At 34.0% G+C, this 24,862-nt stretch overlaps 1 protein-coding gene across 1 annotated transcript in view; it reads left to right on the top strand.

Moving 5' to 3' along the window:
- Vcpip1 (valosin containing protein interacting protein 1) overlaps positions 1-24,527 on the top strand; it is a 30,660-nt gene extending 6,133 nt beyond the window's left edge. The window contains exons 2-3 of the mRNA XM_003480065.5: positions 8,751-8,837; positions 18,870-24,527. Coding sequence (XP_003480113.1) covers positions 8,751-8,837; positions 18,870-19,741 — 959 coding nt within the window. The 3' untranslated portion in view covers positions 19,742-24,527. The remainder of the gene's footprint in view (positions 1-8,750; positions 8,838-18,869) is intronic.
- Positions 24,528-24,862: the final 335 nt, after the last annotated feature.

The raw sequence follows: 24,862 nt of genomic DNA, 5'->3' as shown, positions 1-24,862 counted from the left end.
TATGCTTTGCAAAAAGCAATTTCCTCACTGAAGTTTAGGTTCAAATAGCACTTTTAAAAAGTTTATTAATATACATTTACAGTATATGATCACATTCATCATGGAATTGGTACATGTATATAACACATTCCAATTCTTTGTTCATCCCCTTCTCCCTCCATCTGTCTCCTTCCATTTGGAGAAACTTTTATCTCCTTGTTTCCTGTTACCCATTTTATTTTGTTTGCTTCCTTAGTCATACTTTGGATTTTCTTATAGGAGAAACTGTGTGATATTTAAGCGTATGTGTATGATTTATTTCACTTAACATTATTGTATCTAAGTATATCCATTTTCCTAGGAATGACTCAAACGTAGCTTTCTTTATGGTATAGTAGTACTTCATTGTGTATAAATATCTCATTTTCTTTATCTGTTCATCTATTGATGGATATATAATAGGCCATTTCCCCATTTTATGGGGGCTGGGGATTTAGCTCAGTGGCATAAGCGCCTGCCTTGCAAACAGGCAGTCATGAGTTCGATTCCTGGTACTGATAAAAACTAAAAAGACAAAAAAAAAAAAAGATTTAGCTTTTATGAGTTGTGCTGCTAAATGTCACTTCTTAAAGAGTTTGAGAGACTTTTCCTGACCATTCTAAGTAAATCATTTTATCATTATATCCTGTTCATTTCTGCTGTAGCACAAGTTTTAATCATCTTATTTGTCCTTCCTCACTGGATTATTAAACCATTAAGGTAGAGTTCTGTAGCCTGTTTTATTCTCTAATGAATACCTTATCACCTAGTACAATGTCTGGTACATAGGTACCAAGTAGATACTTGCCAAATGAATGAATCAGGAATATTTCAGCAAAATGAATATATGCTGAGCTGAAGACTGCATTGCAGGTACAAAAGTGAACTATATGCTGGCCTTGCCCGCCATAAACTCAGCTTCATGATCTCCACTGCAAGAGTCCCATATTTTTGTAATTTTTGGCAACATATTGCCAGCATTCTTTCCTATAGACATGAAATTGTAAAATGTCCAAATATGACCAATACAGCATTTTAGAAAGCTTTTTATTTGATTAAATTTTATATGTATATGTACAAGGAATTGTGTAGCTTCATTAAATAAGGACAACTGTTTAATAGCTAGCTATGCATATGTACTTTGGCTTTTAAATAGACCATTCATTAAATAAAATTTATGTCTATAATTTATGTAAACAAAATTGTAAGTCCTTTGGTTAATGAAAACCATTCATAGAAGTAGTCACACTGAATCAGATGATGGTTGTATAAAGAAAAAAAATTCTGCCTTTGACATCTTATGTTTTAATCTGTTCTATCCAGAATATCAGAGGTTGTTGAACTTAAGTTTTGCCAACTGTCATCTTCATTTTTTATATAGTAACTTGGATTATTCCAACTCTAGCTTTACAAAATACGTTACAGAAGTTTCTAGTATACCAGTTGTATGTGCATGTGTATGCTGCGTGTGTTTGTTAGAAATGATAATAGTATGTGATCCATAAATATTAGGCTAATTTCTTTTTCGTAAGTATTGTATTGCATAAAGTTTCTAGCATTTCTTTGTAGTACTGGGTATTGAACCTAGGGGCACAACCCTGAGGTATATCTCCAGCCCTTTTTTATTTTTTAATTTTGAGACAGTGTCATAGTTGGCCAGGCTAGTCTTAAACTTGCGATCCATTTCTGAGTTTCCAGAGTAGTTAGGATTACAGGTGTGTGCCACTATACATCTGGCATCTCTCTCTCTGTCTCTGTCTGTCTGTCTGTCTCTCGCTCTCTCTCGTAAAAAGTTAAAAATAGGTTTAAGCAAAAAACAGAGTTTATTAGTTTGGAATTGCTTAAATGGAATTATACTACTTAATAATATTCTTTTACTGCAAAGGTTACCGTCTTTTAAAAAGTTGAGAAAATTGTTTGCTTTTGGCATACATTTTCTCTTGCTGAAAGAAATTGTGTGACTTTTTAAATGTGGTTTAGAACATGAATGTCTCCCAATGTGGCGTTTGGAAGGGGATTGGATTGTGAGGAGGATACGCCTCACTTACTGTTAGAAGGTAGGGTCTGATAGGAAGAGGCAGGACACTGAGGGGAAGGGTGTATATCCCTCTCCAATATGAGCATCTTTCCTTTGCCAGACCCTTCCACCATGTCTTCTTGCCTTAGAACCAACCAACTATGGGCTTAAAATATGAGCAAAAATAAATCTTTCCTCTTTAAATTGCAATTGTCTGGTATTGTATCTCAGTGTGGTGGTACTGGGGCTTGAACTCAGAGTACTGGTCTACATTCCATCTCTGATTTTGTATTTTGAGACAGGCTTATGCTAAGTTGCATGATTATCCAGGCTGGGCTTGAACTTGCTATATTCCTGGTGCAACTTTTAAGATGCTGGAATACAGATACGTGCTCACATGCCCACGTGCTCACATGCCCACGTACTCACATGCCCAGGTTGGTTTTAACATATCCTTTAAAAGTTAGCTAGGTGTGGCCTGCAGGAGTATAATCCAAGCACTCTGGAGGCTAAAGCAGGAGAATTATAAACCTGAGGTCAACATAAAGACACCCTGTCTCAAAACAACAAAATACTGGGGTCTGAGGATAAAATTCAGTGGTAGAGACCTCTGTGGCATGCATGAGGCTGTGGGTTTGATCACCAGGACCAAAAACAAAACAAACAAAAGCCTAAACAGTGTTTTTTAATTTCATAGTACCTTCTCCATTGTTTCATTTTTTAATTTTTTTCCATGTTGCAGGGGCCCTAACTCAGGGCCCTGTGCAAAGTCCTACCACAGTGCTAACTCCAGCCCTATGATACCACTAGGTATCCATAGTCCAATATTTTCCAGAATCACACTTAAAGCCTTACATACTTCTCTTCAGAGACATTGAATCTCATTATTTCTCATTTTTTTTCAGATATTGGATGACTTGAAAGTTAATACTACTTTTATGTATACTGTTATATGCCATCCGAAACCATTCTGTTGATTTATATAGAACATATTTATAATGGGGGATAAAAGTTATAAGATTGAATAAAAATTAGTACATATATGTATACCTTAAATGTATATGTTGTAAATTGCTATTTTACATAGTCATGCTTTGAAGATTATGTTAAATATTGATTACATTCCTATCTATGCTCAACTATGTGATACTTTTTATTTTTCTTCATAGTTTTTCAATTATAATATTTTTTTAAAATTCAAACAATTCAAGCATATGTAAAATAAAATATAGTGGTTCTCAATATTTCTTTAACATAAATTCATTGTTATTAGATTGGGATGTATCCTGTCATACTCATGTCCTTGTGCATGTGTACACAATTGGGTTTGTGTGCATGCATATGTTTTATAACTGTATCCTTTAATGCTGATGGTGACACTAAAAGCTGTGTGGCCAGATACTTTTAAAGGGCTAAGTACAGAAGGCAAAAGTTTTGATTATTGATAAAATATATTTTTAGATGGCAGAAGATGCACAAAATAGAGATAGGTGGCAACAATTCTTTGAGCAAATGAGTACCTTTGGGAGTTTTTCCAAGAAACAGTCCTGTATTCCTACTCTAAATTTGGAACTGTTGGGTGGATATGATGGCTCACACCTATAATCTCAGCATTCTGAGGGAGAGGCAGGAGGATTGTGAATTCAAGCCCAGTCTGGGCAATTTAGTGATTTAGGGAGAACCTGACTCAACTTTTAAAAGGGCTGGTGATGTTGAGTGGCATTTGCAGAATAAGTTCTAATGTTTAGCAGCACAGAAGGCCCTGGATTCAATTCTCAATGCAGAGGAAAAGAAATTTAGAACTCTAGGGGCTGGGGATTTAGCTCAGTGGCATAAGCGCCTGCCTTGCAAGCAGGCAGTCGTGAGTTCGATCCCTGGTACCGATAAAAATGGAAAAGACAAAAAAAAAAAAAAGACATTTAGAATTCTTTATTAAAATTACTACAAGTTGGACGTGGTGGCGTCCACCTGTAATCCTAGCAGTTGGGAGGCTGAAGCAGGAGAGTCATTGCAAGTTGCAAGACCAACCTGAACTACAAAGTGAGCTCAAGGCCAGCCTAAACTGCATAGGGAAACCCTGTCTCAAAAAGACCAAATAAATAAGTTACCACAAAATTTGAAATTGCTTACTTAAAATACATTGTTTATCTTATGATAATAGATACTTCAGAGTTAGTTTGGGGATATTTCTTTTGGAGTTTTTAAAATATATTTTATGTAGATGGTAAATTTTAAAATTTACTGCCTTTATAAATTGCAAACTTGAAGCTTCAAATTGGCTTATTTATATTTTTATTTTTAATTGGTATACAAAAATTATATGGGTGCGGTGTGATATTTCTATACATGTGTACAATGTGTAATTATAAGATGGGAGTTATGATATATCTGTCTCTCTACAGCATTTCCTGTATTGGGAACATTCAAAGCCCTTTCTTTTTGAGTGTGTGTTATGGGGATTGAACTCATAACCTTGCACTTGCCAGGCAGTGCAATCTCTGGCCCCTCAAAATCTTTTCTACGAGCTGTTTTGAAATGTACATTTTATCAATTACAATTATCCTTCTGTGCTAAACATTAGAACTTATTCTGCAAATTCAGCTGCACCCCCATACCCATTTCTATCCTCTTTCCCTCATACCATTCCCCTAAATCACCTTTTTAAATATTTAAGGTTAGAAAATTGGGATGATGCGCTTTTAAAATTGCTTTTAATTCCATTTTATTATTAAAAAAAATATTTCAAACAGTTCATTTTAACATAATTGTTTAAAATTAAAAATTACTTGTCATAGAAAAACTTTGGATACATGAGAGGAAAAATCATCCATAATATCATTGTTATATACATATAAACACTCTTTCAGGTAGGAGAACTGAAGGCTGTACAAGAAAGGACTGGTGGAAGATGAGCTATAAACAGATGTTATTTATGGTGGTGGTATAAACTTTTCTATAGTTATGGTCATATACAATACATTGGTTAAAGTATCTTACTGTTTTACTATTAAACAATTGAATTATAAAGTAAAACTGACTGGAGACTGTAAGAGAAAAACATACGTTAACATAATATTTGTTAGAGGCTTTACCCTAAGTTTACTTTCTAGTGGAATGGTAGAAAAATCATTTCTCTTTACTCTGATTTTGGTTTATTTGATTCTCAAAGAAAAAAGCAAATGTTATTATCATTTATACTTTATAACACTGAAGAGAAGTTATGCTGTTTCAGTTTTTTTTTTTTTATTGCTTTTAGGCATTGTTTAAAAGGAAAAATCTCATTTGCAATATTTATTTTATATACCATTCAGTCAGTAGTAAGAGTGCTACTTTTTGTTCAGCACTGTCAGGTGCTGGGAATAGAAAGTCTGATAGGCCACTAACTTGAGCTTGAATCTTTTAATCTTTTAATTCAGAAGGGGAAAAAGAGAGAAAGTGAGCTAAATTAACCTGCAGCATTGGTGGGGCCCTGATATTCATGTACATGTATATGAAAATCGAAGGACGTCTGCCCACCCACCACCTAAAGTAAATGATACCTAAATAGTTTTCTTATTACTTATGTGTATGTGGTACATTCAATTACATTGATTGTGGCAAGTTGGTACATGTACATGACCCATCTTAATTCTGTTTTTGTCCCCTGCCCTTTCCAGCCCTCTCTGCTACTTCAAACTCTTGTCCTCCTTCCCATTTACAAAAGCTCTATTTCCTTTTCTTTTATTTATTTATTTATTTATTGGTCTTTTTCCTTTTTATTGGTACTGGGGATCGAACTTGCGACTGCCTGCTTGCAAGGCAGGCGCTTATGCCACTGAGCTAAATCCCCAACCCCTATTTCCTTTTCTTTTGATCTTCAGTTCTTTCTTTTCCCCATACCCTTTTCTGCTCCTCCCTTCCCCTATACAAAGCAGTTATTGGCCTTTAGGAGCAATTTGGCAGTGTTGTTTGTAAAAATTAAGGCAAGGTATGATGTGAGATGGGAGAGGCAGGTAAAGGCCAGCTAGAAGAGTACCTCATATACCAAGTAAAAAGAGCTTGCATTTCATTCTGTGCTTTTGAGAAACAGTAAAGGTTAAACTGGAAAACTCTATGGAAGAGGGACTTGCAGAGGAAAAGACAGAGGCAAAATTCTGTGGCAGTAGCACAAAGCAGGGTAGGAGACAACCAGGGCGGTAGTGAGCAGTGGAGAGTTTTATGAGTCTTGTGGACTTGGGCAAAGTAACTGATTGCTAGTCCTTTTTCTGATTTCTGTTTTTAGCAAACATGCCTTTAATTGGAGGTTATTGTGTACCAAAGGAAATAATTTACCTGTTTTTTTTTCCTCCAACCAGTTATTGATGCCATAAATTTCTACAAAAAAAAATGAAGATATAAGTTTATTTTAACACAGTTTGACCTCTAGGAGAGTTTTAATAGTGGGACAGGCATAAGCTTTGGATATGCAGAATTCCAATTCTGACTTTAGCAATTATTACTAGCTGTGTGATCTTGGGAGTTATTTGACCAATCTGAGTTTGCTTCCTTGTCTCTTAAGTAGAACTTAGTTGTGTTGAGTAAGTGAGTCTATATTAATTGCCTTCCCTAGGTACATAATAGAGGTTTAGACAATATTTATTCTTCCCTCAAGTCAGATAAAGGGAGTGAAAATTGGTTCTTGAGGGAAGGAAGGGGAAGGGAAAAAAGCTCTCACTGTAATGTATAGATTGTATAGATGTATACATACGATACACAAACAGATAATGTAGTCTTCAAACATCGTGGGCAGTGGGCAGGTTAGGAAAATAGTGTCTAATAATGACTTTTTAAGGGGGAGATAATGAGAATAAGATGGAGAAATACTACAGTAGAGTAAGTGATCTGCTTGCTTAAAGATTAATCATGTATGTGAATTAACAAGTGTGATTTCTTTCTTTTTAGTATACAGGTGGTCAGTTCTAAAGAGTTAATCATTTTGGCACCTGTTTAGAGTCTTATTAGCCCCAAAACTGTTACTATACATTTTTATGTCTGCTAAATAAATGAATGATATCCTCGAAATCTAAAGTACATTTAGGATAACATTAATTAAAAGTTATTGCTATAGAAATAATTTATCCAAATGAAATTTAACGTTAAATTCAACAATCAGAGCTTCTGCCAGGAGTTACAAATATTTCCGTATTTGATGCTCTTAATAATCTTTAGAATTTTAAATTAAACTTCCATGTATCTGCTGTTTCATATAGGCATTCTAGTAACAGTACTGCATTGTTGGTAAAATATGTTTGTATTATGTTTTGGTTAATGAAACTTCAAGTGGTAAAGTTTTTAAAATTTGTATATTAACTGCATATTGAAAATAACTTTAGCCAACTGCCATAGAAATTCATATTCCTGTTTGTTTATGAATGTGAGGAGAGATTGTATATACTTAGTGATTAGTTAGCATCAGCAATTATTGCCATACAAAGTTCAGATTCAACAGTATAATTTTCTAAAAGACAAAACTTTCTTTGTGTTGCATTGTTATGACTATGTAGGGGAAAAAAAACTTTCTTTGTTAAAAATAGTAAGTTTTTCTAATGAAAGTAATACACATATATTAGCATATTAAAAAATAATGAAATATACACAAGTGAAGAGAACCGTATTCCAAAAAGAAAAAAGTAATGTTTCTATTCCTTCCATTCTTTGACTTCTTCAAAAGTGATGATCGTTTTCGGTGGGTTTTTGTTTGTTACGTGTTTAGTGCTGGGAATTGAACCTAGAACTTTCTTACTCATGCTAAGTATGTGCCATAACAGTGCATCATTCGCCACTTTTTAATTTAAAAAGTATCAAAGGATGTTTTTGAAAAGATGTTTTTTAAAAAGGTTTTTTTGAACTAATTTGCCTGTTGCTATTGTGTGGGCTTTTAAAGGTTATTCTAAATTTCTTCAAATCTTTTCTCTCTTGATCTGTTTTGAGAAAGTTAATTTCAGAAAAACAAAATCCAGTTTCTTTTGTTCAGTCTGCCTATATTTTTGCCTAGACTCTTTTTAATTTACTTGGCTTTAATATAAATGTGCAACTTTATATTTTATTTTATTTTTGTCTTTTTGAGACAGGGTCTTACTGTGCAGTTCAGGCTGACCTTGAACTCATTTTGTTGCCCATGCTGCTCTTGAACTCGTAACAATCATCCTAACTCAGCCTCCCAAGTGCTGGGATTATAGGCATACACAACCATGCTTGGCTAGTATATACTATTTTGAAAGTACAAAATTTTCTATGGCCTTTTAAAAGTCTAGTCCAGAGTTTATAAACTAGTATTTTAAGCTGGAGTGAGTCTTTAGTTATATTTTGTTTAATATATGCAGCATTGCCTCGTGGAACTTTAACGACATTTTTGAATTAGAGTCTACGTTTACAACTTGATAGAATTCATACTGAATATTTGGATTTCTGTTCTCTTTTGAAAACCACATGGCTTTGAAATGCTGGATGTGTGCCCTTCTATGACAGCGTTTGGTAGTGGGCATCATCTTTAGTCCATCCATTTTCTTGTGTCCTGTCAACTCTGTGTCCTCTCTGTATTTTACCTGGTTGTTTCACTCATTTAGTTCTGCCTTTCAGTCTCTGTGCTAGGCTAATCATATTAAAGCAACCATTGGTTGCTCTTATATTTCTTGTTAAAGCAACGCTGGGAGCAAACTGTCTTATTTCTTATTCTGTATCTGCTTTTGTCTTACAGGAGAAGATGTGTGGTCTTACGCGAAAGGACTTCCTCACATGTTTCAGCAGGGTGGTGTATTCTACAATATTATGAAGAAAACCATGGGTATAGTTAATTTCTGACTTTATTGTTAGATAATATTTCCACTTAAACTGTTATAAGATTAAGAAAGTTCTATATTATAAGCATTTCTAGCTAGGTATAGTGGTACATGCCTATAGCCACAGGAGGCCGAAGTACAAAGATTGCTTGAGCCTGGACAATATAGCAAGACCCTTATTTAAAACACAGCCATACCTACACACTTGTGTGTATGTATAGATTTATATATATTTACGCATACGTGTGTATAGATGGATTTATAGGTCTATGTGTATGTATATGTGTATTCTATACATACACACATTTCCAAAGCTAATTAGTTGAGTAGAGTCTTCTTTAGCAGTCAGCTTTATTAAAATAGATTATTCTGACATGGTTACCTGTGTTTTCTGCTATATTATTATTATTAAATATTTTACATCAGTTTCTGGCTTATATTTTTTTATCTGACTTATGTGTGTGACTTTTAACAACTAAAATCAAATCATGAAATTACAAGTTGTTTGGTTATAGTCTTAGTAACTTGCCCAGAAGTAGGTAATATAGTATCATTGTTATGTTATGGTTTTTTTTTTTTTTTTGTCTTTTTCCTTTTTATCGGTACCGGGGATCGAACTGACGACTGCCTGCTTGCAAGGCAGGCGCTTATGCCGCTGAACTCAATCTCCAGCCCCATTATGTTATGTTTTGCCTACGATTAAAATGTATCTCATTTTTAGGTTTTAGGAGATAGCTTATTTTACATTGATTTTTTTATTACATTATTATTTGTAAATCTATATACACTTGTATGTAAGCATAAGCGAGAAATTGCTAGGGCTTGTGTTTTGACTTTGTATACTCAAAGATTTCACATAATTGCATTTGGCCCCAGATTTATCACTGTAGAGTATCTCACTATATTGCCTCCCTGGACTGTACAAGCAGCAAGTGCAAAATTTGTTTTGTAATTTTCGTTTCTTCTTCATACACTTTTTTTCTTAAAACCCTTTCAACTTTACTGTTATAGGAACATACAAAAATAGCCAGAGTATTATAATCAAATTCCATTTACCTACCAGCTTGAACAATTATCAATACATCTCTAGTCTTTCTCAACCGAACTGTTCTAAAGTAATTCTGAGAGATAACATAATTTCATCTATATCAGTATGTATTTCTAAAGGTAAGGGCTCTTTTTTTCTTTAAAAAAAAAATAACCTCAGTACTATTATCACATCTAAAACATAAAAAATTTTTTCTACTGGCTGGGCTTGAACCTTAGGCCTCAGGCATGCTGCATACAGGCTGCACCACTAAGCTGTGGTTTATGTTGGTGGCCTCCAGGCCTCATGCATTTGCATTGTGCATTTGTGACTGGTTCATTGTCTAGGGCTTGGATTGGGGGTTGTGAGTGCTATACTGGCCTAGGGGTGGAGCCAGGATATAATATAATGGCATTCCCCTACACAATATCAATTTTTAATATCACCCAACAGTTTTAAATCTCCTTGATATTAGATTATCTCAAAAAAAAAATGCTGTGTTTTTTTTTGGGGATAGGGGTTTTTTTGAATCAGGAATCAAGAACACCTTCTGTCAGGTATAGGCAACTAATTTGAAGGCAATAAGATTCACAAAGATGCCCATTCTGGTTTGACTATTGTCTCCTTTGGAAGTCCTGCAATGTTCACAATGCCTAAGTTTTATTGGTCTTGTTCTCCACTGTTTTGTCCAACTTTATAATATCTAATGAGATAGACAATTCCTTTTAAGGAAACAAGAGACAATGTTGATAACCATTGTTGATGACCTTGTACTCTGTTCTACATCATGTGCTATGTCTATCCTTGGTTTGGACTTACAGCTTTGTTTTGCCATATTTGACTTTATTATCTCCCCCCCAAGAGAGTAATGAGAACTGAGGAGTAATAAAATCCAAAATGTGTAAATTTTGTTATAAAAAAGAGAGGGAGGGAAAAAAAAAAAGAGCTCTAACGGATATAACAACAAGTGTGTTTAGGGATGTTAAATAGCTGACTATATTAATGTTTTTGGATCATTGAACACAGCTGTTTGCAGTCTCTCCGTTTGAATGTCTACTTTGTATTCTTTGATACTGTGATTTGAGCAACTATTTCCAAGATGATATTATGTAATCTATTAACAGGTGATTTCTTACTGTTATGTTTATTTTTTTTTTTTTGTAGTTCTGTATTATGTGTAACCTTACACTGCTTTGTCTTGTTTTGTGTTTTTCTCTTTTTCCTCTTAAATAAAAAAAAAAAAAAAAAAAGAACACCTTCTGTCTTAGTTACTTTTTACTGGTTGCTGAGACAAAATACCTAATGCCAAAAGTTGGGTAAGGAAAGGTTTATTTCTTACAGTTTTGGGAGGTTTCAGTCCATACTCTGTTCTCTGTTGGCTCCAAGGCAGGCTGGCATGGAGGGGCCGCAGTTCATGGCAGCTGCAAACATAAAGGAGGAAACAGGCAAAAGAGCAAGACACACCTTCCTGCCATTACATTACATCCTGGCTCCACCCCCAGGCCAGTGTAGCACTCACACCCCCAATCCAAGAGCTAGACAATGAACCAGTCACAAATGCACAATGCAAATGCATGAGGCCTGGGGGCCACCAAAATAAACCATGACACCTTCTCTTTTCTTTTTTTAAAAATAGGTGTTTTGTTTTGTTTTGTTGTGATACTGACTGAGGATTGAACACAATGCTCTCACTGAGCTGTATCCCCAGCCTATGTATTTATTTATTTATTTAGAGATAGGATCTCACAAAGTTGCTAAGAGTTGCCCAAACTAGGTTTGAATTTGTGATCTTCCTGCCTCAGTCTCCTGGAGTTCTGGCATTACAGGCATGTACCACCATACCTGTATTGAGGCATAATATACATGGAATAAATATATATGGAATAAAATTCACATTAGCTATTCAGAAACCTAATGTTTTGTGTATTTTGTCAGAAATGCCTAGGTCTAGAAGTCTTGAATTTTGGATATTTCTAGTTTTGGAATATTTACATAGTGAAGTATGGGGTCCAAGTCTAAACACAAAATTCATTTACATCTCATGTATACCTTATGTACATAGGCTGAAGGTAATTTTATACAATATTTTAACTAATTTTCTGTGGTAGACAGTTTCATGATACGGAGTTTTTGTTTGGTGGTATCATGTTGGTACTCAAAAAGTTTTCAGTTGGGTATTGTGGCACATACCTGTAATGCCAGCACTTAGGAGGCTGAGACAGGAGGATTACCTCAAGTCTGAGGCCAGCCTGGGCTACAAAGTGAGTTCAAGGGCACCTTGACACGCCTAGTGGAATTTGTCTTGAAAACAACAAAACAAAACAAAATGTTCATATTTTGGAGCATTTGGATTTCAAATTATTGTATTAGGAATGTTCAACCTGTATATAAGATTCTCTCTTTATATAAATAGAAATATATAAAGTCTTATAATCATCAATCAAGATGTAGAATGTTTTACCCCTCCAAAAAGTTGTTTTGTGCTTCTTTGTAGTCAGCCTGCCTTCTCTAACTCCCATGTTCTGGCAACCATGACTTATTTTGTGTGTTCACTTTTTCCATATTACCTTGTAAGTGGAACCATTTAGTGTAAGATTTTGTGTCTAGCTTCTTGGATTTAAGGTACAAGTTGGCCCCAGTGGCTTGAGGTCTTCATCAACTCTCTTGCCTGTTGTGTGTATGAATACAGCCATCTTCGTGTTTGCATATTACCCATGACTGCTTTTGCATTGCCATAGCAGGGTTAAATAGTTACATTAGTGACCTTAAAGTCTACAAAACCTAAAGTATTTATCATGTTGCTCTTTATGGAAAACAATTGCCTATTTTTATTTTGTTTTTCATTAGACTGGAAAAGAGGTTTATTTTGGCCCATGCTTCTGGTCCAAAGTCCAGGGATTGATCCAAGATACGATAATGGCCATTTGGTGACAAGGTACTGAGGCCGGTAGCATAGGACATGACCATGGCAGGAGAGAGGGAGTATGTTAATGCCCTGTTTTTGTTTTAATTTACATTTGAGGTTTGTCCTGTTTTATATATTAGTAGCTTATTCTTTTATTGCTGAGTAACATTTCATTGATTGGCTATTTCACATTTTAAAAATTCATAACCAGCTAAGGGGCATTTGAGCTGTTATCAGTTTTTGGCCATTATGAATACAGCCATTATAAACATTTATATGCAGATCTTTGTATAAACATAGCTTTTTACTCTTCTTTGGTACATGTGTAGGAGTGGGAATACAAGATTGTGTGGTAAGTACTGTGCTGTATGTGTTTGTAGGAAGATACTTCCAAACCATTTTTCAAAGTGTTTGGTCCATTTTGCCTTGGTACCAGCACTGTATGAGTGTTTCATTTGTTTTATACTCTTGTCAGCATTTGACAGTGTCAAGTTTTGTTTCTTTAACCTTGTTGCAGATTTATAATACTAGCTCATGGTAGTTTTAATGTACATTTCCCTAAAAAATGATTCTATACATATTTTGATATGTTTATTTGCTCTTTTTTTGCCTATTCTAAAATTTAAAAGTTAGAAATTTTTATATATATTCTGGGTACACGTGATTTATTAGATAGGTGTTTAGGGAGTATTTCTCCCAGCCTTTAGCTTGTCTTTTTATTCTTTTTGAAGATCCGAGGTTTTTAATTTAGATAAAAAGTCCATTTTAACAATATTTTATGTTTCATTCTTGTGTCCTAAATCTTTGCCTAGTACAAGGTCATAAAAATCATGTTTTCTTGGAGAAGTTTTATAGCTTTTAGGTTTTATATTTAAGTTTATGATCCAAATATACTTTAGCTATTACATATAAAATATATTGCAAGGTATGGATTTTTTTCCCTTGCAGTGCTGGAGAAGTTTTCTTTTTAATGTATGGACATATAATGTTTGCTTAATGTATTGATTTTTTAATGTTAGATTTTACCCATTAAATCGCTTTGTCAAAAATCAGTTGATCATCAATTGTACACTTGCAAAGGATGAATTGTACCATATACAAAACATGGTTCAATATTTATTTTTTTAAAAAACATTTGACTTCTATCTGGTCTGGTACTAGAAACTCTTTTCTGTTTTGTTAGTCTGTATCTCTTTTGTTAGTGCCACATTTTGATGGTTGTATCTTTGTCGTAATTCTCATAATCATTTAGTATGAATCTTTCATCTTACTCTTTTTCAAACTTGGATATTCTGAGTCCTTTGTTCATATTAGTTTTAGAATCAACTTGTCGATTTCAGGAGTGTCTGCTGACATTTTATTGTGATTGCATTGAACATAGAGATCAAATCAGGAACCCTTGGTATCTTGACAATATTTGAATCTTTCAACGTATGAAAATGTTATATTTATCCATTTGTTTAAGTCTTTAATCTCATTAAAATTTTGTAATTTTTAAAATATAGATCTGGTGTACTTTGTTAAATTTATACCTAAATATGTATTTCATTTTTTTCATATGCTTTTAAAAAATTCCAACTTTCTGTTGTTCATTGCTAGTCCTTGGAAATAAAATTGTTTTCTGTATCTTTATCTTGTATTCTGTGCCCTTGCTAAACAACCATATTAGTTCTAGTAGTTTTTTCAGAAGATTATTTGGTATTATTTAGGTCATAATACTGTTTGCAAATAAAAGTTTTAATTTTTTTTCTTGCCATATTGAAAGTGGACCTTTTTGCCTTACTCCTTGTCTTAGAGGGAAATATTCAACCTGTAAATTTTTCAGAGATGCCCACTGTTCCTAGGTTTGTGGATAGTTTATTGGAAATGAATGTTGAATTTTATCATGTGTTCTTTCCTATTGAGATAATTTGTGGATAGGGTAAATTCTGGTGCTTGATCTTTGAATGTTGAATCAACTTGCATACTTGATTCAGTTTGCTAATATTTTGCTGAGTGTTTTTGTAACTATGTTCATAGAAGATAATGGTTTTCTTACAATAATTATTCAATCAGAATAATATTGGTTTCATAAAATAGTGTTGGGAAGCATTTCTTCCTCTTGTTTTTCTGCTGGATTGTAATAACTTTGATATTACTTTTTTCATTTTATTGGTACATTTGAGGTATACATAGTGATAACATTCATCATATGGAATTTATACCTGTGTGTGATATGTCTTGTTTTTTTTTTTCCCATTCCCCTCCCCTCCCTTCAACCTGTATTACATCTTTTTAAAATGGTAGAATTCACTAGTGAAGCCATCTGTGCTTAAGAGTTTTCTTTGTTGGACTAGGAATTTAATTTCTTTAATAGAGCACTCTTAAGGTTATTTCTTCTTGAGCAAGCTTTATTTTTTTCTTTCAACAAATTTATTTCATCTGGGGCTGGGGATTAGCTCAGCGGCATAAGTGCCTGCCTTGCAAGCAGGCAGTCATGAGTTCGATCCGTGGTACCCATAAAAAGGAAGAAGACAAAGGAAAAAAATTTATTTCATCTGCATTAGCAAATGTATTGGCATAAAGTTGTTTGTAGTATTTTCTTATTGTCCTTTTAATGTCTATATCTCTTTCATTTCTGATACTTGCAATTCGTGCCTATTTTTCCTGACTTGCCTAGCTAATGTTTTATCAATTTTATTGATCTTTTCAAAGAAACCACTGTAGATTCATAGACTTTTGTCTTTCTGATTTCAGTTTCACTGATTTCTGCTTTTATTGGATTTGATTTGCTCTTTTCCAATATTTGTGGTAAATTTTTGTTTGTTGTGATAGAGTCTGTTTTCCCGGCTGACCCTGAACTTGCTATATAGTCTAGGCTGGTCTCAAACTTGCAGTGCTCCTTCCTCAGCCTCCCAGAGTACTAATACTGTGGTGAATTTTTTCTCTATTTTAATGATTCAAGTGGCAAATCATTATTATCTTGTGGTTAACTAATCAAATCCATATCAAGCCCTGCCCACACTCAGGTATAATTTCTACTCTACAGAATGAGGAAAAGGCACCTATGTTACTTTATCCACATGCGTGTTTTTTTTGTGTGTCTTTTTGAGACAGGGTTTCACAATGGAGTTCAGGCTGGTCTTTAACTTGTGGAAGTCCTGCTGCCTTAGCCTCCCAAATGCTGAGATTCCAGGCATTTACAGGCATGCGCCACCTGACCTGGCTTTTTTTTTTTTTTTTTTCAAATCTATCCTGACAGATGATTATATCTACATTTGATTAGAAATACTGCCCCGTGTAAACTGGCAATGATTTCATTCTTTACATTTGGAAAGTTATTTTAAATTGGTCTTTAAATGTAGTTTTCCTGTAAATTTCCTTGCAGGTCTTGTTATGGAGACAAATGCAGAGATTAATGGCAAATTCAGTTTTGACACTTGCATTCATTTTTTTCTTTCTTTTTTTTTTTTTGGTCTTTTTCATTTTTATCAGTATCAGGGATCGAACTCACGACTGCCTGCTTGCAAGGCAGGCTCTTATGCTGCTGAGCTAAATCCCCAGCCCCGACACTTGCATTCAAATCGTTAACTACATAATATTCATTTTAGCTTGTGTTTGAACTTTATGAGAACTGAATTGTGCAGTATATATTCTTTTGCGATGTTGGTATAACACTGCTTTAGATTAATCCTTGTTGATGGGCTCAAAGACATTCATTTCCAGTATTATGTATAGTATTATGATACGTCACTTAAACACAGTTCATTGTTCTGCTGATGAACTTTCGGGTGATTTCCAGTTTTGTTTTTCTTATCTGGTTTAGGCTGTGTTTCTGTTTGTCCCTTTCTTTCCCTTTCTGTGTTCTCCTTTTTTCCTCTTCTTCTGTCTCTTCAGTATTGTTGATTGAACCCAGGGATGCTCAACCACTGAGCTACAATTCCTGCATGTTTTTTGTATTTTTGAGACAGGGTATTCCTAAATTGCCTAGATAAACTTGAACTTGCAATCCTTCTGCCTCAGTCTCCCTCAGTACTGAGATTATAGACATGTGCCACTGCACCAGCCTTCTAGTTTTTTTGTGTGTGTGTCTTTTGGTACCGAGGATCGAACTCACAACTGCCCGCTTGCAAGACAGGTGCTTATGCCACTGAGCTAAATCCCCAGCCCGGCCTTCTAGTTTTTTGATATAAGGAATAATGTAGCTGCGACTATTGGTATTCATAAGTTTGCTGTAAATGAGTAATAGAACTGTTGATCTGTGATACAGAAACTTTAATGCACCTTGGTTCTTAAAATTCAAAAGATTATATAAATATATAAAACAAAGTTTATTCACTTGCAATTGAATTATTTTCTCTGGTTATTTGATATATTCTCAAAGAAGTACATTGGAACTACTCTGAAGCTTTTTGAGGAAAGGAAAAGCTATTCTTTTTTTTTTTTTTTTTTTACATCACATTGCCATGGGTAAAATATATGTTACCTAAATGTCCACAAAGCATTTCAAAATTCATCCATGATCCCCGCTTTGAATTTTATAGCACTTATTTAATATTTTTGTTCATTTCTAACTGGTTTATTGCATTTATCAGGCATGCCAGCCTTCTTTTTTAAATTTTAAAAGCTGCATGTTACTTGGAGCAAGCAGTTAGTCCATAATTTACTTAATCATTCTCTTGCTGAAAGTATATGTTGTTTTCCAATGTTTTACTATAACCAATACTGTGATAAATTTTGGGGAGACTATAGCTTCTTGTACGGAAAGCGTCATAGCCGCACAGCAGGAAACAACTACAAGACCTTTTGGATTTAGTAGAATTAAAATATATTGACTGCTTGGCTTATATTAGGCACTGTGGTATGTGCTTTTGCATATGTTTTGTCACTTAATCTTCACATAATCAAGAGAGATGATTATGTACAGTACAGTATACCTCTCACTGTATTTAGCTGAATATATTAGAGTGATTTATCCTTAGTATCTTTTGTCTAAGAATTAGGATATTTTGAAATCTTTATTGTCTAGTTGAATTCCTGGCACAGAGAGGTTCAGTGGGTGGTATCTGTTGAAATGGACTTTTAAAACATTTCTGGCCTTACAGAATTTTCTTCTTTGCTACCTTCATTTGTGGAGCCATAGTTTATCCATATATAAGGTAGGGAATTGGGAGATGGTAAAGTGATTCTAAGATGTGCCTAGAAAAGTACTACTTGAACCACATACCTGACTTTTTTTTTTCTGTGCTCATGACTTAACCCAAGTCCTTGCGCATACTTGACAAACACTGTACTTCAGTGGCTTCAATTTTTGTGTGTCTGTTTCTGTCAGTTGTCTATTCATGGTATGTGAAGAGGATATTCTCCCCCTCCCCAGTGCAGACTGGGGATTAAACTCAGGACCTTGTGCATGCTAAGCAAGTCTATATCACTGAGCTACATCCCCAGGTTCCTATTTTGGGAGGGGAATGGGGGCTTGAGATTGGGTCTCACTATATTGTTTGGGTTGGCTTTGAATGTACCATTTAGCCTAGAAGTAGCCTTGAACTTATAGTCTTCCTGCATCAGCCTCCTGAGTGCTGGCATTATAGGCATACACCATCATACCCAGCTCCCAGCCCTGTTTACCTTTTGTTTCGATACTGGGCCTTTATTAAGTGACTTAATTGCCCTGGCTGGCCTAGAACTTTTGATCCTCCTTCATCAGTCTCCCAAGTAGCTGGGATTACAAGCATGTGCCACAGCATATGATTCTACTTGGAATTTTATTAGTTGGGACTTTATGCACTATTGAAATTAATGCCTATTTGAAATTATAATTTAAATTTCAGTAAAGAAAATTATTTTCTTACTGGTTTACATTGTATTTTTCTCACAGCTCTGCTGATTTAAGCCCCCATTGCTTAGTAAGACAATGATTTCTTAAAAAAAAAAAAAAAACATCCCCTAGAGGAACTGACTTTATATTGATGTTTTGTTTGTAATAAAATATTTTCTATTAATCTTGTTTTGAAGCCTAGTATCTATATATAGTTATTGGGAATTCACTATTTAACCATAATTATCTTTACTACAATTTTGCTAGTATATTTACTAATATGTTAAATATCTTTTCCCCTTGTTTAGGTATGGCTGATGGCAAGCATTGCACTTTTCCACATCTACCTGGCAAAACCTTTGTATATAATGCTTCTGAAGATAGACTGGAGTTGTGCGTGGATGCTGCAGGACATTTCCCTATCGGTCCTGATGTTGAAGATTTAGTGAAAGAGGCTGTAAGTCAGGTTCGAGCAGAGGCTACGACAAGAAGTAGGGAATCGAGCCCCTCACATGGGCTATTAAAACTAGGTAGTGGCGGAGTAGTAAAAAAGAAATCTGAGCAACTTCATAATGTAACTGCCTTTCAGGGAAAGGGGCATTCTCTAGGAACTGCATCAAGTAACCCACACCTTGATCTAAGAGCTAGGGAAACTCCAGTTGTAAGAAAGCATAATACAGGGTCAGACTTTAGTAACAGTTCCACTAAAACAGAGCCTCCTGCATTCACAGTTGCTCCTAGTAACAGTGAGCTTATTCGAATAGCACCTGGAGTAGTAACAATGAGAGACAGCAGGCAGCTTGATCCTGATGTGGTTGAAGCTCAGCGAAAAAAGCTGCAGGAAATGGTTTCTTCTATTCAGGCTTCAATGGACAAGCACTTGCGGGATCAAAGTACAGAGCAATCACCATCTGAGCTTCCTCAAAGAAAAGACGAAGTTGTAAGTTCTTCTGCAAGGTCTGGGAATCTTCAGACTGGCTTGCCTGAATCTTTTTCTTTAACTGGTGGTACTGCAAATTTGAATACAGAAACAGCTGATAGCTGTGTAGCAGATACACTGGGAGGAGCATTTTCCTCAAGTTCAAAAGCACAAAAGGGAAGTTCTGTGGAGGAACCTGAAGAAATGGATAGTCAAGATGCTGATATGACTAATACAACTGAGCCAATGGATCATTCTTGATTTAATTAGGCACTAATAAAGGCAGAATGTTTATTGTGAATATGTAATATTTGTTGGCTGGGCCACATAATTTGATTAGTCATTTAAAATCTTGTACATATATAATTCAAAGATTATACCTTGTTATTCAGTGCATGATAGCAAGTGTGTGATTGGCAATAGCTTTTAATATACTGCTGCCCAGGCTGGCTCTGAATTCCTATAAAGTAGATATTTAGATCTGCTGAGATAAGTTTCTTTCATTTCTGTGTTTCATTGGAAGTCCTTGTAATTTCAGATCCATGAAAGTCTTAAATGTTTCAAAAATGAAAATTTTTGTGCTGAAAAATGTTGTGGTTTCAGAAAAGACCAGAACTGGAGAGGAAATGAGATTTTGCAAATGTTGATGTTATCAGGATAACCATCCTACATTACTAGAGTGTCAAAGATTTGTATAAATTTGAAGGTTATCTAAACTGAATTATATTTTAAAATTCTCAAAATGATTTTTTAGACAGTCATCCTGACATTTCTGTGAACATAAATATATTCATAGAAATAGATGTTCTTGGCAAAAACGTGTTGAGAATAGAGTATAATGAAATAACATTTTGCCAATTTGAGCAAAGGGGAAGAATAGTCTAGAATGATAGTGTGATTCAGTTAGTTACTGTCTGAGCCATCATGGCCAATTGTGTGCTCTGTGGATAATACATTACCATTATTTTTTGAATCCTGGCCTGGTCAAGTACCACCTAATTTTTTTTAAATCTTACAGAAGAGTTCATTGTAAATTGTGGTAGAAAGTTGAAAAATGATGATAGCAGTTGTTAATTTCTAATTTTCAGAATATGTCAGATTTACAGAGAATTTATAAATAAGAATTTATCTTTATGAATGAGTTTTGATCAATGGTATTTAACCTCTATATGCTAAGTGTCTTTGAGCCCCTCTGAACCAAAAATGTTTCCTTTTTTATTAGAGTCCATAAGATTATCTTTATTTGTTGGCTTCACTTGGATTTGGATGCAAATTTTACTGCATCATACCCTGATCAACTCAGCATTTGCTTCAATATTGTATTCATTAAATCTTTAGTGGCAGTTTCCTGAAGAAGCAGCTTTCATGCTTATTCCTTAGAGACAAGTGTTTATCTCAAGATTGATATTGCACTAATTTATCCTGTTCTGCAGATCTGTATTCTGAAATGTACATTTCAATCTATCTCCCTCTGTTCACTGAAATTAAGTTGAATTTGAATGGATGAAAGACAAAAGTTAATACAATTTCTTTCTCAGAGCATTCAAAGCCTGGCTGTCTCTGTTTGCACATTATAACAGGTGCAGAACTGTTTGCCACTCAAGAAAATGTACATCAGAAAGCATACAATCAGTTGTTTAAAGGTCTCTGCTTATTGATTTATAGGAAATACAGACAATACTTTTTTTTCAGTGAGAGAGGTTTTGATCTTTTCTCTAAGAACATATCTATCTAAATCCACATATTAAATACTCCATTTTGAGTAAGAAAAAAATGGAGAATCTAAATATTTTGTAGGTATATCTGAACAAGACATTATGTGTTTGGGTTAGTTTTTATCATAATATGACATTTTTCTTTGCAATATCTTAATCTCCATTGTCCCTCTTCTGAATTTATTTTCAACATCATTCTCTGTATCAGAACTGAAGGAAAATTTAAAAGTTTCCTGTTATGCACTGGTTTTGTATAAAGTAAGAAGGCTGCCAAATAATATTTAACACTTAGCATAGCTAGCTTCCGTATTAAATAAAAATTAATACTACTTCACTAACTACTTCAAATATTTATGGCCTTTTTTTTGCCACAGACATTTTTTTGGTGGGGAAATGGGATGGCTTACATACAGAAAATTTATTCAATGACCAAAAAAAATACAGTGCTCCCAGACAAATTATATTATCATCTTTAACAAATATTTTCACCTGTGGCTTGGTATGTTAAAAATATCAAACAAATTTTACCTCCCTATTGAATATTTTAAATTCAGTAATAATTATAATGTACATGTGAATGTTAGAAGATAGGCTTAATCTTTGTTTTATTTCTTAATGACAGTAATGCTAGTTAGAAACCAGTTAGGTGTGAATATTGTAATAACACTTTGAATTCCACATTAGTAAAGATAAAAAGGCTTCATTTGGAGAACTGATTAGATTTCTTAAAATTATTTTAAATCAGTTGAAATGTAAGTAGAATAATTTTTTTTCAGTGCTGGGTATTGAATCTGGGCCCTTAATGTGCTAGGCAAGTACTTTCTACCTCTGAGCTGCATTCCCACCCCTTATTAATGATTTTTTTTTTTTTTTGTACCAGGGATTGAACTCATGACCTTCCACTTGTCAGGCAGGCCCTTCCACTACTGAGCTAAATTCCCAGCCCCTTATTAATGATTTTTTTAATAAGTGGGTCAGGTATCCTTTCAAACAAGTTTTAGAACAAGGTTTCAAGTTTAAGTATCATCCTATTTGTTATAGTAGAATGATTATTTTTTAGTGTACTAACATTTGTAATACTACTGAATAGTTGAGTTCGAGCTGGAGATCTCAAGTCAATGAAAACATTTGTTTAGTCATCTGTTAGTCATATAATTGAATTCTATTTGTCATGTTCCATTGAACATAGAAATATAATTTCCGTCAGTTATATCAAATTTAAGTTGATACCCCAAGTCCAGGTAAAATTGAACATGGCATATATTTAGAATGTTGGAAATGAGAAAATGGTTGCAACTAAATTAAATGAGACATTGTTAAGTATTAGGAGACAGAATTAAAGAGTACGCCAAAGGTTTATCCTCCCTTTCCCTTAAATTATGTTTGAGGTATTTTGTTGGAGAATGTTAGGATAGAAGCCTAGAAATTTAGCAAATGCTTTTGACTAGATTCGCTTTATTTTTTCCTGTTATTTATAATTTGGTTTTTATAATCAAGATTGCTGCTTCCAGTTAAAATATTTCCAGTCACATGTCCTTATTGCATTTTTTTTTAATCACTGTACTGGAGATTAAACCCTGGGCATTCGCACTGAGCTCAGTCTCCAGCCCTTTTTTATTTTTAATTTTGAGACAGGGTCCTCACTAAGTCACCAGGTTGCCCGGGCTGGGCTTGAACATCTGGTGTCGGCCTCCCAGAGTGCTGGGGTTATAACCACATGCCAACATCTCCAGCTTGCCATTTTGAGGTATTAACATTATTGTAAATGAGAAGTGTCTTTTGCATATGGTCTGTTACCTCAGGGAAGATTACTTGCTAGCAACTCACATACATGCTACTAATGATAGTTTTTTGAGAATTTTACTGCCATTTCACATTAGCTACTAAATGGAAAGTTTATAATAATATTGTTTTAGGTAATTAGCTACTAAAGTATTAGTCTGCTAGTGAACATTTCTCTATTTAGACTGCACTAATCACTAACCTAACAAGTGTGAAATAAACTTATAATTCGGTCATTAATTGTACTTGAACTGGTTAATATATTGATAGTATCATAAAACATTTGTTTCAGAATGTCAATACAGTTTGGTCCTTATTTTCCAACAGTAATCTTAATTGGCCCTTACTAAAATGCTGGGGCACAGATTTTGAGACTTATAAAACAAGATTTCCATCTTTTTTTTTTTTTTTTTTTTTTTTGTCTTTTTTGTTTTTACCAGTACTGGGGATCGAACTCACAACTGCCTGCTTACAAGGCAGGCACTTATGCCACTGAGCTAAATCCCCAGCCCCAAGATTTCCATCTTAAGATTTTTCATAGTAGCAAAGCTTTGCAGAATTGGTTTAAATTCCACTCATCTTACTAAGAATTTAAAATGATCTTTTATAACAAAAATAGTAAAGTGCATATTTTAACTTGGGTAGACATGTTTTACTTTCAAGGTTTATAATTTAGCAAAATTGTACAATCCTAAGTTCTTCAGGTTAACATAAGAAACTAATTTTCGTACAACTACTTAAAAAATATACCACAGTAAAATACATATTTAAGGAGAGATATATCACCAATGTTGTTAATAAAGTTAATTACAAGTTCTGCCATTCTCGATAAATCTTTGAGATGCTAAGTGTTTTGGCTCATATGTAATAATACTTGAATCATGAGAATTTTAACATTTGTTCCAAAAATAGCAGAAATTGTAAAATTTGTGAACTATTGGGAGAAAAAAATGCCATTACTTGTATATCTGACATTTAAATTTTTAAATTATGGAGTTTACATGGTTTTGTAGCTTATTAATATAATGATAATTCTCTTGTAAAAGAAAAGGAAAAACTAGTAAAGAAAGGTTTTAGTTGATGCTATGTACTTGTATAAATTTCTGAGTATTTTAAATTTTAAGATGCATACTTCTCTTTAGAATGCAAAAATCCTTTCCTAAGCCTTTATCCCTGTGGTAGAGTAATAAAAGACTGACAAGGTTATCAATATTTTCAGGCTTATTTGACTTTAAGAATTAGAACTGAGTATTGGAGAGTCTACTTTTTGGAGAAAATGCTATTTATAATATGTAAAAAAGCATTAGTAGTGTAAATATTTAAAAAAATTTAAATAGCAAGTGCTTTAACCACTCAGCAAAATAGTATAGCTGTCATACCATCCTTAAGGCATTAGTTGTTACCCATTAGCTTCTGATTTTGTGACCATGATGTATAGTATATTTAAATAATAATTGGTAATAGCATAACTGTATAGTGTTCTGCAGCACACCTCACTGTACAGTATTTGAAATTTTCTTCTCTATAATAAAAGTATAATACACATTGATTACCCCCTCTCAATTTCTCCACATTAGCTTTTTAAAATAATGTATTATTCTTTAGCTTTCTGGAATTCTACCTTAATATAATGCATGAATAAATAGTTCAGTTTTATAAAGGTATTCTTAGTGTAATGAAGCTTTATTTTTTTAATTTCTTTACGTGAGTTATCATACAGGGGCAGTCATTTCTCCCATTAATGCAAATTTCAATGCTAAATGAAACTGACCCAATTAGAAAAAGTAAGCAAAGTTTCTTGACATGTGAGCCATGTAATGCTTACCTGATATTTGCACACAGACATTCTAGTAGAGAACTTGGGCTTTGTTGTTGTGTGTATATT

The sequence above is a fragment of the Cavia porcellus genome, unplaced genomic scaffold, assembly GCF_034190915.1.
Source record: "Cavia porcellus strain 051 isolate PalLab524CR breed Dunkin Hartley unplaced genomic scaffold, mCavPor4.1 scaffold_10, whole genome shotgun sequence".
NCBI lineage: Eukaryota > Metazoa > Chordata > Mammalia > Rodentia > Caviidae > Cavia > Cavia porcellus.
The sequence above is the reverse complement of the archived record's forward strand: the minus strand, read 5'-3'. Positions and strand labels throughout refer to the sequence as shown.